Source organism: Cucurbita moschata, unplaced genomic scaffold (genome assembly GCF_002738365.1).
Source record: "Cucurbita moschata cultivar Rifu unplaced genomic scaffold, Cmos_1.0 Cmo_Scf00004, whole genome shotgun sequence".
Taxonomy (NCBI): domain Eukaryota; kingdom Viridiplantae; phylum Streptophyta; class Magnoliopsida; order Cucurbitales; family Cucurbitaceae; genus Cucurbita; species Cucurbita moschata.
The window spans coordinates 2,618,670-2,631,341 of NW_019268520.1; the positions used below are offsets into that span (position 1 = coordinate 2,618,670).

Here is a 12,672-nt window from a genome sequence, read left to right on the forward strand (position 1 = left end):
AAATTTGAGGTTGTTTAAGCTATAAACTTTAAAAAGTTTTAAATTTATTTGTGAACTATGAAGGTGGTTTAAATAAAATACTTTTAAGTGTTTATTATTATTTTATTTTTGTCAAAAAAAAAAAAAATTGATTTGATTAATTTGCGTAAAAATTAAAAGATATTCGTGACATTATTTATTTTAACACTCACTAATTCGATAATTTGGACTACTCAATTCAAACCATAAAAATTGGGTTGAGTTAGATTTTTTTAAGTATGAGTTAGTTGAATTTTTGGGAAATCGAAATTTCAGGTCGGTTAATGGGTTGACATTTTTTTTAGTCAACCCGACCAACTCGAATAAGGTTACAACCCAAACCAACCTAACCCATCCTTATCATATTTTCAAAATTATTATGAAAATTAAGAATACTTGACGTTTGTAACAACCTAACCCATCCTTATCATATTTTCAAAATTATTATGAAAATTAAGAATACTTGACGTTTGTAATCGATGTTAGTGAGACATTGCAACTTATAAATGTTTAACATTTGAGTTTAATAAAATTTTAATTATTAATATAACATATATTATGGATAAATAATATATTTTTTTTAAATAATAATAATAAAAAAAAAAGTGACAATCATCCCAATAATTTTCATTCTTTTATTTTAGAATATTTGTTTATTAAAGGTATTTTTTAAAACAAAGTCGGACAAATTTGATGGATATTTTATATAAGAGGCCATTAAACTACATCATTTAAAAAGTGGAAACTCCATTATTCAATAGTGCCAAACAACAATCCAATACAAAAAAAAAAAAAAAATTATTTCGTATTCTATTCCATACGTAAGCAAACTCACTCCGTTGTGAGATCTCACCTCCGTTGTAGAGGAGAATAAAACATTTATTATAAAAGTAGATGCGTTTTAAAATTGTGAAACTGACGGCAATACGTAATGGACCAAAACGAACTATATGGATTAATTAATGTAATGACTCGATGGGCCCGGGTTAAAAAATGTTAAGAGATAACAACTCCACAAACTGGATTTAAATACATAGTTAGTGGGGGGAAAATGTGTATGATGAAGTGTGATAAAGAGGGTTAAAAAATATAAAAAGTTGGGCCAAATTATTGAGTGGAAGTTCAAATCATCCCTAAAATATTCACCCAAATACACTATAAAATGCCTCTCCTGGCTTAAGCTTTGAATCAAATCAAAACAAAATGAGCCAAATTGAAAGCATTTGGGGAAAGGTTCAGCTAAAATCGTCTCCTGAGAAGTTCTTTGGCTTCTTCAGGAACCATATGGGCGATTTGGTCCATATGTTCCCTGACCACTTCCAGAGCTTCCACTTTGTTGAAGGACAAAACTTCGACGATGGCAGCGTCGTGCACTGGAAATACCACCTCGGTGAGATATTATTATCTCGTTTTTTCGACTTTTAAAATGTTTACTTTAATCTTTACGATCTCAAGCTCTGGTTTTTGAGTTTTACCATGTCTATTATTTGTCTAGACCGGTAATTTATAGGGTAGAGATTAAAATTTCTAAACGGTTGGTTAAAGTTATAATATCTTAGCTAGTCGAACAATATTTAACTTTATAAGTTTATTTTTTAATAATACTTAACAAAATAAACTTGGGCATAATTCTAAAATAGTTAGTTTGAAAAAAAAAAAAAGTAAATACTACTACCGTCTTTTAGTGTGAGATCCCACATCAGTTAAGGAGAAAACGAAACATTCATTATAAGGGTGTGGAAACCGCTCCCTAACAGACGGGTTTTGAAACCATAAGGTTGACGATGATACATAACTAGCTAAAACAGACAATATTTACTAGCTAAGCGATCTTTTAGAGTGAGATCCCACGTCGGTTGAGAGAGAAAACGAAACATTGGGTGTGGAAACCTCTCCTTAACAAACGCGTTTTAAAATTATAAGGTTGACGACGATACATAACGAGTTAAAACAGACAATATTTGCTAGCAATGGGCTTGAGTTATTACATTTAGTAGAAAATTAAGAACAAAATCGATATCAAACGAGATCAAATTTTACACCGGAACGTATGGTTGTTGACGCATGAAGATACTAAAGAAAGGGTGTTGAATGATGAACAAATGAACAGGAATTCCAGAAGCAGTAAAGATAAAGATGAAGAATAGGGATGAAGCAAGGACCATAATTTATGAAGTTGTTGAAGGAGATGCACTAAAGCATTACAAAGTTTTCAGAGCCAAACTTGAAACTGTTAGTGGAGGGTTAAACAAAGTGGGAGGAAGCTTTGCAAAATGGACAATTGAGTATGAAAAGGCTCATGAAAACGTTCCTTCACCAGAAACCTACATGGAATTGGCTCTCAAAGTCAGCAAAGGTCTCGATGCTTATCTTTATCGGAACTAAACCTCTATAACAACTAAGTGCATGCCCTAAGTTAATGCCTTTTCTACTTGGTTTGCTCTTTAAATAAGAACTTCTATGTGTAATGTAATGTTGTGTTGTATAATTATGTGGGCTTTGGTGAAAATGTGTGTTTATATTTGATTGAAAAGTTATGTATATGTGTGTCAACGCTCTTAGAAACTCAATGGGAAATTTGATTTCAAGTGTGTTTGTAATAGTCTAAGCCTATCGCTAACGGATATTGTAACGACTCTAAATTCCTACATACTTAGGAGTCGCTATTAACATTTCATGCTCATCTCTAATGCGGAAATATAACTCTTAAAATGAAATCATTTATAACATAAACTTTGAAAAAGTTTAAAACAACTTTTCTATAGAAAATACAACCATGGTGTTACGTGTTTAAATACGAAATACTCAAGTTTAAACAAAACAAAAACAAATACAAACTAATTTAAAACGAAGAAATGCAAAACAACCTATTCTAACCTAAAACTAGGAATTTAAATATGTGACTAACCTATACACGTGCCATAGTTTCTACTTGCGATGATGCCGTGCTCCGTACAAGTGCGCCTTGGCTTTACTATTGGGAGCCATATAAACCCTAAACACATGCAATCATGATTTAGGGACCTATTTCTAACATTATAGGGTAGCCTCCACTCTCGGACAAATTGGATGTGCACACGTCTCACACGTGCGAGTGTGAATCCCTAAGGCGCTCGCACACCCCCTGAACCCTCTGGTCAAGCTAACAAATACTGTATGCGTTGGCTTGTTATGTATCACCATTAGCCTCATAGTTTTAAAACGAGTTTGCTGGGGAGAGACTTCCATATTCTTATAAGGAATGCTTTGTTCCTCTCTACTACCGATGTGGGATCTCACAAGGTTCGAAATGAAATATCAATGCTTTCAAATTTTTAATGATATTGTTAATAATTTAACTTAATAAAAAAAAAAAAAAGTTAGGTGACTATTCATGCTTAAGATTCAGATAATTCAGAATCTCTATTTGACATAAAAAAAAGATACTGTTTGTACTCTAACTTTCATTTCTTTTCTTAATCATCATATTTTTGGGTGGGGACAAGAGGGTAAGTACTAGCCTACTTGTCATCCAAGGGAGATTAGTTGACAAACCCATCTCATAGGCCATGTAGTCGCTTGAGGTTGGGGGCGCTACCCCCCATACATGCTAGATCCAAAGGTTACCTACATGGTCAACACTCTCTCGCAGGACGGATCCTCCGTGCTGGTAACCACAGATTACTCACATGATCAACACCCTACCACAGGAAGAATCCACCGTGCACGGTAATCCATCAAACCACTAAGTCACACATCCCTAACTAGTCTCATGCCTAGCACAACGATACCGTACCGGAGTGGAAAAGGAAGTGGAGGTCCTTAAACACTATACTAGCTGCTATCCGCCTAGGAGAGCTACCTTTGTCATTCATAGATACTGTGGAGGTTTGCTAGGTTCTTAGGGGTGTCTAGGTGGTTTGAATTCCATCTCATTTTAGAACGTCCAAAGATTAACTCCACAAGCTAACCCAATCTTTTGGTGCAAACAGATCTAAACCATTGATTGCTCATGATCATGGGGTGCATGGTCTACTGGAAACGTACTTGGAAACGTACTTACCTGAGTCAACATGTAAATCACATTAGTTGTAGCGTATTAATTTTAACTCAGTTCTCTCATGCATGTTTTGATATAGAGATATTCTTATCGATCCCTTAAGCACGTAATCCATAATTTAAACTTCACCTTAATCATATCTGGGTGTTGAGGAGGTTTATTGGATTCCTAAGGCGACTGGGTAGCTTAACGCAAACTTCTAATTCCAGGTTGCTTTGTTCTGACCCCTCGAGTCTTTCTTAGTCTGGGAGCACTAGGTGTAGACCTTTTGACTTTCGATCACGATCCTAAGGTGCTCAGTCTACTAGAGGCATCCAGATCTAGGTCATTTTCTAGTCAACCTAACTCTAACGCCCTAGGTCTGTACATATGAGCACAGTCTACAGGGAGAACACAGAATCAAACACGTGGAACTAACACATACTATATCATTGCAAACATACAAGCAAAGAAGCTTAACGAGAAGATACCATCCATAAATCATCGGAGCACATATCACAAAAACCCATCCTCTTTTCTTAAAAGCATATAAAACAAAATTCATCACAAATCTCACTACAGATGCATTTTGATAATTTTTTATATCATGCATAACATACTCATCCATATTGATCAACTCGTATTCTAGTCATGCATATTCTCTTTCTAGTTTTGCATAAACATAAAACAACACGCTTCTTAGAAATCTCAACCTAAGAACACAACGTTAATTTACCATAACATACATACAATACATACTCATTAAAAAACACCCATCCCAAGTCCTTAACATTCTACTTAGAAATCTCAATATTGATTTTTTTTAAGATTAAAAAAACCCAAATGAAACTTAAACAAGCAACAAGAAAAAAATGATCAAACATCTTTAAAAATGAGAAACAAAAAGGCTTCCCAAAAATTATTTGTCAAGTGGATTGAGCCAAAATGAACTCATAAAACAAACTAGAGATTATTTTACAATCTTAAGCTGATCTCCAAGAGATAACAACTCCACAAACTGGATTTTAATACGAGTTAGTGGGGGAAAAATGTGTATGATGAAGTGTCACAAGAGGGTTAAAAAATATAAAAAGTTGGGCCAAATTATTGAGTGGAAGTTCAAATCATCCCTAAAATATTCACACAAATACACTACAAAATCCCTCACTTGGCTTAAACTTTGAATCAAATCAAAACAAAATGAGCCAAAGTGATAGCATTTGGGGAAAGGTTCAGCTGAAATCGTCTCCTGAGAAGTTCTATGGCTTCTTCAGGAACCATATGGGCGATTTGGTCCATATGTTCCCTGATCGTTTCCAGAGCTTCCACTTTTTGGAAGGACAAAACTTCGACGATGGGAGTGTTGTGCAATGGAAATACCACCTTGGTGAGATATTATCATTATTATTATTATTTGGCTGTTTTCTTCAATTTCTTTTAGGTTTAAATCCTATGTTTGTCTTTTAAAATGTTTATTTTAATCTTTACGAATTTTGAAAAGACGATCAATCTCTAGTTTTCGAGTTTTTATCATATGTAGTAATTTATAGGGTAGAGATTAAAAATTGTAAACAGTTGATTAAAATTATAATATCTTAGCTTGTGAAATCGGACGTCAGTCAGTAGGAGAATGGAACAAAACATTACTTATAAAGGTATGAAAACCTCTATTTAATATACGTATTTTAAAACTATTTGTTAGCAGTGTGTTTAAGTGGTTATAAATGGTATCAGACTCAGACACCGGACAATATGCTATCAAGGCCAATGAAGAGAGTGAACTATCCCTTTTAAGGGTGTGAAAACCTCTCTCTAATAGACGACGATATGTAACGGGCTAAAGCAGATAATATTTGCTAGCAGAGTAGGAGATCAAATTTTGTATGGTTGTTGATGCATGAAGATACTAAAAAAAGGGTGTTTGAATGATGAACAAATTAACAGGATTTCCAGAAGCAGCAAAGGTACGGATGAGAGTTATGGATGAAGCAAGGACCATAATTTATGAAGTTGTTGAAGGAGATGCACTAAAGCATTACAAAGCTTTCAGAGTAAAACTTGAAACTGTTAGTGGAGACTTAAACAAAGTGGGAGCAAACTTTGCAAAATGGACAATTGAGTATGAAAAGGCACATCAAAACGTAGCTTCACCAGAAACCTACCTGGAATTGGCTCTCCAAGTTACCAAAGGTTTCGATGCTTATCTTTATCGGAACTAAACCCCTAAAACAACCAAGTGTATGCACTAAGTTCATGCTTTTTCTAATTGGTTTGCTCTTAAGTAAGAACTTTTATGTGTAATGTAATGTTATGTTGTATAATTATGTGGGCTTTGGTGAAAATGTGTGTTTATATTTGATCCAAAGGTTATGTATGTGTGTGTGTCAATGCTCTTAAAAACGCAGTGAAAAAAATTTGATTTTAAGTGTGTTTATAATCGCTTAAATCTACCGCTAATAAATATTGTTCGTTTTGACTCGTTACGTATCACCGTCAGCCTCACGGTTTTAAAACGCGTCGAGAGAGGCTTCCATACCTTTATAAAAAAATGATTCATTCTTCTCATAGTGTTCAAAGTGAAATCGTCAATGCTTTCAACCTTTTAATGATATTGTTAATAATTCATCTTAATACAAATAAAAAACAATTAATTATGTAACTATTCATGCTCAAAATTCAGATCACGATCCAAAATCTGAATTCGACACCAAAAAAAGAAGGTTCACATTGTTTATATTGGTAGTAAATTTCATTTCCTTTCAGATTTTCTTAATCATCTTAGTTTTAGGATCGCACTCTAGTATTGGTTCATTCATGTACCCCTCCCTTATAGAGTGTCACGCATCTAAAATTATGTAATATAATTAAATTGTTAGTAGTGGTTGAACCAAACATTAATATTATTTATTTATATGAAATTCTGATAGTATTTCATGCCCACCAAATATTTTTATATGATTTTTAGATATCTTAAACAACTTTCAACCAAACGACCCCTTAAATGCGATGTACATACATAAGTCCTCTTCAAAGTGTTGGAAGGTGACGTGATCATCGGGTGACCATCTTTGAGTTTTTTTAGAAAGATGATATTGATTTCTTGAAGGTGAAGTGATCATCGAGTCACTTTATTTTTTGTGAATAATGAAGTCTATATGATCTTTATTTTTTCGATCATATAGACTTTCACGACCCCACATACGCCAATTGTTGATGCTAAAATATTACCTTAAAAAATCTCACTTGACTTTTACGGCCTCAACAGTAAATTTAGTGAGATCGAGAACAAACTGTATATAATCTTTATTTTTTTCGATCATGCATCTCTGACAAAACACTCTCATCCCCATAGATGACAACGGTTGATACCAAAATCTTGTCATGCAAAATTTCACCTTATTTTCACGGTCTCAACGGTAAATTTGGTGAGATCGAAAATAAGCTTAATCTGATCTATATTTTTCTTGGGTTCTTGACCTTTTTTCGAGTAGTGTTCTAATAATTTTTTCTTCTACACGATCTTGAAATTCTACCTCTAAAAACCCAAAAAATTTCTAAAAAATTAGAACTATAAAGAAAAAATTGAAAAATTAATTTTCGTTGGAACTCAGATATTACATTCAACCTCGCCTTTTCACCTCTGCTATAACGATGACAATATCTTAGTTAAGACGCCAACTATTGATGCCAAAATCTTGTTACCGAAAATCTCACCTAACTTTCACGTACTCACATATATTATATTACTATTTTCTAAATTGAGTAAGTGGAACCAACAAACAAACATTATTTTACACAATCTTGCTGATATGCAACAGATAACAACTCTAATACTTGGATTTAAAATAAAGTTAGTGGGAAAAATAAAAGATATTGAAGTGTTCATAATGAACTAATCACAAGAGTTTTTAAAGAATGATAAAAAGTTGGCCAATAGAAAATATTAATGATTAAATTTATCATTACCAATCGACTTAAGTTGAGTTTATTCGTAATTTAATAGACATGATAGGGAGTTTGTGATCGAATTCCCTTGTGGGTTACTTTTATACTTTTAATTATTTAATCTTTTTCGATTTATTTGTTAGCTAATCGAAGAGGAGAAGAAATATAAAGGTGCCTACTTGTCAAAGCATAGTTCTTATCTTTTTAGTAGCTAGTAAAAATGAACCTAACACCAGTCTCGAAAAATGAATAAATGAATCTTGATGTAATTTTAAGTCTATTTTTAAGTCAAAGAATTTTTAGGGACAAAGAACTAAGTGAATTGGGACTAAAAATTAACAATCAAGGTGCTTTAGGATAGAGTAGGGTTAAGTTGTAACCCTATTACCAGGTTGGTCGAGTTGACCGGACTAAGAAAATGTCAACTCGCAAGCTAATCCAAATTTTCGATTTTCAAAAAATTTAACTCAACTGAAATCGAAAAAAAAAAAAAAAAAAAAAAAAACTTAACCATACCCAACTTTAATATCTAATTGTAAGTTAAAGCCTAAGAATTTAATATCTAATTGTTTTGTTTAGTGGATGTAGCACTCAAAAGATAGACAAAAGTTCTTAAACTAACCTTTAATTTCTCTTAAAATATTGGGAACTTGCATATAATGCAAATAAAATCCAATTAATTTCAAGTATATTGGCACTAACATTATGTATTTGCAAATAATATACTAATTTTAAATTTTTTTCGTTTGCTTACTTCAATATTTTTATGTTATCTTCTAATACTCGTTTACGTCGTCAGTGATGCATTGAGATGTTCGTAAAGGAATAGGACGTCTTTCTCGTTTTCATCTCCGATTTTAATCTTTATTCCTTCAAATTTTTTCATTTATTTTTAAAAGAATTGGGATGAAGATTGACCGTGGAGAATTCGTGTAGGGCTCGAGATCCGTGTAGAAATTTTTTTATCCATTTTATATTTCTCTCTCTATACGTATATTTATTTATATTTATATATAAAAATGAAGCGAGACGAGTCGGGATGGGGATTTTTGCAAGGTTGGAGAGGGGGACTAGATGAGATATATAGTTTCAATTCCCGACCCCATTTAGTTAATAAGAATATGTGAGATCCCACGTTGGTTGGAAATGAGTATTATAAAAGTATGGAAACTTCTTTCTAGTAGACGTGTTTTAAAACCGTAAGATTGACGGCGATACATAACGGGTTAAAGCAGATAATATCTGCTAACGGTGGACTTAGGTTGTTACAAATGGTATCAGAGCCAGACACCGGGCGGTGTACCAGCGAGGGCGCTGGCCCCCAAGGGGGTAGATTGCGAGATCCTACATCAGTTGGAGAGTGCAACAAAACATTTCCTTACAAGCATGTGGAGAGGGGAACAAAACATTTCTCATAAGGGTGTGAAAACGTCTCCCTACTAAACACGTTTTAAGATTGTGAGGCTAATAGCAATACATTGCGGGCCAAAGTAGACAATATCTACTAGCAATGGTCTCAGACTGTTACATGATAAATCTCATTTCGCTCCATTGTTTTATGTTTGAACGAAAATTTTTCACTCTATTCGAGATAGGTAAAATAAATATCTTGATAGATTTTTAACATGCTTATAATATTTATGCTATTAGTCTATCAATGACAGACGCCTTATCAAATGCTATTGTTGATATGGTCTAGTTTGAACATAAACCCTCAGTGACTTTTTTTTTTTTTAAAGATGCCATACTAATCGAGAAAATTATCCTCATTTTTTTAACTAATGCGAGGATTTTTTGCACCTAAAATCTGTGATTTAAAATACAATTGATCGGTGGTGTTTGAAATAATTCCTAAAATATTCATCCAACTTTGCTATAAAATCCCCCTCTTAGAAGTTCTATGGGTTCTTTAGGAACCATTTGGGAGATTTGGTGGACTTGTTTCCTGAGAATTACAAGAGCATTCAACTTGTGGAAGGACAACATTTCTCCGGTGGCAATGTTGTTCTATTTAAATTCCAATTTGGATTTGGTGAGACAATAGTTACTTCTCATATTGCATAACGTTGATTATATATATTTGTTCATGCATGATCAGGATATTAAAGATACTTTTCTTTTATCTTTTCTTATGAATATGATCAAACAGGACATCAACTTCGAGTTGAAAAATGGGCAATAAGGGCTGTGGATGATGTGAAGAAATACATAATCTATGAAGCTGTTGAAGGAGATGTTCTAAAGCAATTCAAAGTGCTTAGAGTAAAAGTTGAAGCTGTTCATGGAGGATCAACCAAAGTAGGGGGGGGAAACTTTACTAAATGGACTGTTGAGTTTGAAAAGGCAAATGAAAATGTGGCCTCACCACAAAACTACTTGGAGTTGTTCGTCAAAATCTCAAAAGGGGTGGATGCTTATTTCTCCAGGAACTAAAATCCTACAATAATGAAGGGAGTGATCTTAAGTTTGGCTGTGTTTTCTACTTGGTTTGTTCTAAATAAGAAATTATATGTGTAATATGTTTACATATGGGTTATAAGGATGCATGTGGGTCTATTATTATATGTAAGTCTACTTATGTGTGTGTGTAAGATCCCAAATGTGATATCTAATGTGGGTTTATGGTCTAATGAATTATAACTCATCAAAATGTTTATGTTATAAATCCATGGGTCTTTATTTATGGAGAAATCATAATTGAATTGAAAATATTCAAAGAGCAAAAAAAATTAAAAGTGATTTGTATGTGAAAACTCAACTCGAGATGTCTATTTAATTCGTGGGACTAAGTGTCATAATCGCACTCTTACAGTAGTGCGACACTTGTTCTAACCCAGCGAACAAGTCAGTTGTGAGAAGTTTGAACTTTGTGGATAATGTTGATGTATGCTCGAGCCTCGAATCATGTTTGAGAGGAATGATTTAGAAAATGTGGACGGAATGATTTAGAAAATGTGAGCGAGAAAATACATTGAAAACAATTTAAAAGAAAGATATGTTATAAGCTATAAGCTATTAGGCAACAACAATGACCTTAATAGCATATAACATCGGTAAGAAGAAGTGAATAGAGAGAGAAAAAAAAAGGATCGTGAGCAGAAGAACAAGTGTGTGAGAGTAGAAATGTCTATTTCACGGGAAAGAATTCATTTAAACAGAGAATGAGAAAGTAGACACGAAAAAATAAATGAAATCCTTCAACCCAAACTTTAAATGGAGAAGAATCTTGAGAACCGTGTGTCTTCAAGAGATCAACCCTTCAACAATGTGTCTTGAATCCCTTAAAGTTTGTTTTATCACTGTAATTACATATTTTACGATGAATAATGTGACCAACAATAAACGAAGTAATAACAACCCTATTTTTTCATAATAAAATGTAGATACACTACATGTATGATATGTTTATTATATGCGAAAAAACATGTCAAAACATTTCATAAACGATGTCATTGAGTTAAACATTTATAATAAGTTCATTTAAAACAATATTGTTATCAACAATATTATAGCAAAAAATAGACAACGTGAAACATAAAACGATCATCTGATAACTAAAGGGCGACTAAAACAAAGTTTGCTTGTGAATTTGAATTTCATGGATGAATCTCATAAGCATTCAATATGTTGTTTTATCTAGGAGAAATTGTGATAATTTTGAGTGTTGCTGTTGAGAAACTTTTATAATAATGTATTAAAAAGGAGAATGACCTAAAGTTTCTATCTTCGTCCATTGTTATTATTATATCTTCAAAATGGGACTTAAACAAACATATATTATATTATTATTTTCTGAATTGAGTAAGTGGTGGAACCAACAAACAAACATTATTTTACACATCTTGTTGATGACAGTAACAACTCTAATATTTGATTTAAAATAAAGTTAGTGGGGGAAAAATAAAAGATATTGAAGTGTTCATCAAGAACTGATCCCAAGAATGTTTAAAAAATGATAAAAAATTGGCCAAACTTCAAAATGGCTTTGAAGTTTAGAAACATTTAATTCTACTCGGAAAAAATACTTACATGTTGTAGATGCAGACGAGAGTTGTAGTGTAACGACGCTATTTTTTTATTTATTGAAAGAGTCGCTACGACATGCATGACATGATCTTTTTATAAGAAAACATTCTTTTAAAATAATTTATAAAACGATATTAAGAACTTAAATATTCGCGATAAAAGCTTTAAAACAAAACAACAAAAAATAATCGATGTGAAATATAAATAAAACCAAACAAAAGATTAAAACGAAGCTCTAATCTAAGATCTACAAAATACAAATGTAACTACCCTAACAGGTTGCATTGTCTTTCTGTGATGCCGCCGTCAACCGTACAAGTTACTGTCAATTGTACATGGGTGTTTTGCCTTAACCTAAAATATAAAAATAGTACAAAATTTGAGTATTTTAAGAAATAATCAGTAAGTAACCCCACTATTAAATTTGGAAATGCAAACACATACAGAATAATACGACCTATCATTTACAGTTGTATTTTTAGGCCACTCGAGTTCAAACAAATGGGATGTAATTGAAGCTATTATCCTAATGGTAAATTATAACGTAAGAATTTAATATCTAATTGCTTTGTGTAGTGGATGTACCGCTCAAAAGAGAATCAAAAGTTCTTAAACTAACCTTTAATTTCTCTTAAAATATTGGGAACTTGCAAATAGTGCAAATA

General features: G+C 32.7%; 3 protein-coding genes across 3 annotated transcripts; all 3 read left to right on the plus strand.

Moving 5' to 3' along the window:
• The first annotated feature begins 1,209 nt into the window (after positions 1-1,209).
• Positions 1,210-6,397, plus strand: LOC111442221 (MLP-like protein 34). The gene is made up of 3 exons (XM_023079526.1): positions 1,210-1,408; positions 2,129-2,454; positions 6,323-6,397. Exons 1-2 carry the CDS (start codon positions 1,222-1,224, stop codon positions 2,401-2,403), a joined length of 462 nt encoding a protein of 153 aa, XP_022935294.1. The 5' UTR covers positions 1,210-1,221; the 3' UTR covers positions 2,404-2,454; positions 6,323-6,397.
• On the plus strand, positions 5,224-6,329 carry LOC111442222 (MLP-like protein 43). The gene is made up of 2 exons (XM_023079528.1): positions 5,224-5,423; positions 5,981-6,329. The coding sequence occupies exons 1-2, from the start codon at positions 5,237-5,239 to the stop codon at positions 6,253-6,255; spliced, it is 462 nt and encodes a 153-aa protein (XP_022935296.1). The 5' UTR covers positions 5,224-5,236; the 3' UTR covers positions 6,256-6,329.
• A 3,241-nt stretch (positions 6,398-9,638) lies between the features above and the next one.
• LOC111441709 (kirola-like) lies at positions 9,639-10,646 on the plus strand. Its single transcript, XM_023078798.1, has 3 exons — positions 9,639-9,674; positions 9,875-10,013; positions 10,131-10,646. The coding sequence occupies exons 1-3, from the start codon at positions 9,639-9,641 to the stop codon at positions 10,412-10,414; spliced, it is 459 nt and encodes a 152-aa protein (XP_022934566.1). The 3' UTR covers positions 10,415-10,646.
• Positions 10,647-12,672: the final 2,026 nt, after the last annotated feature.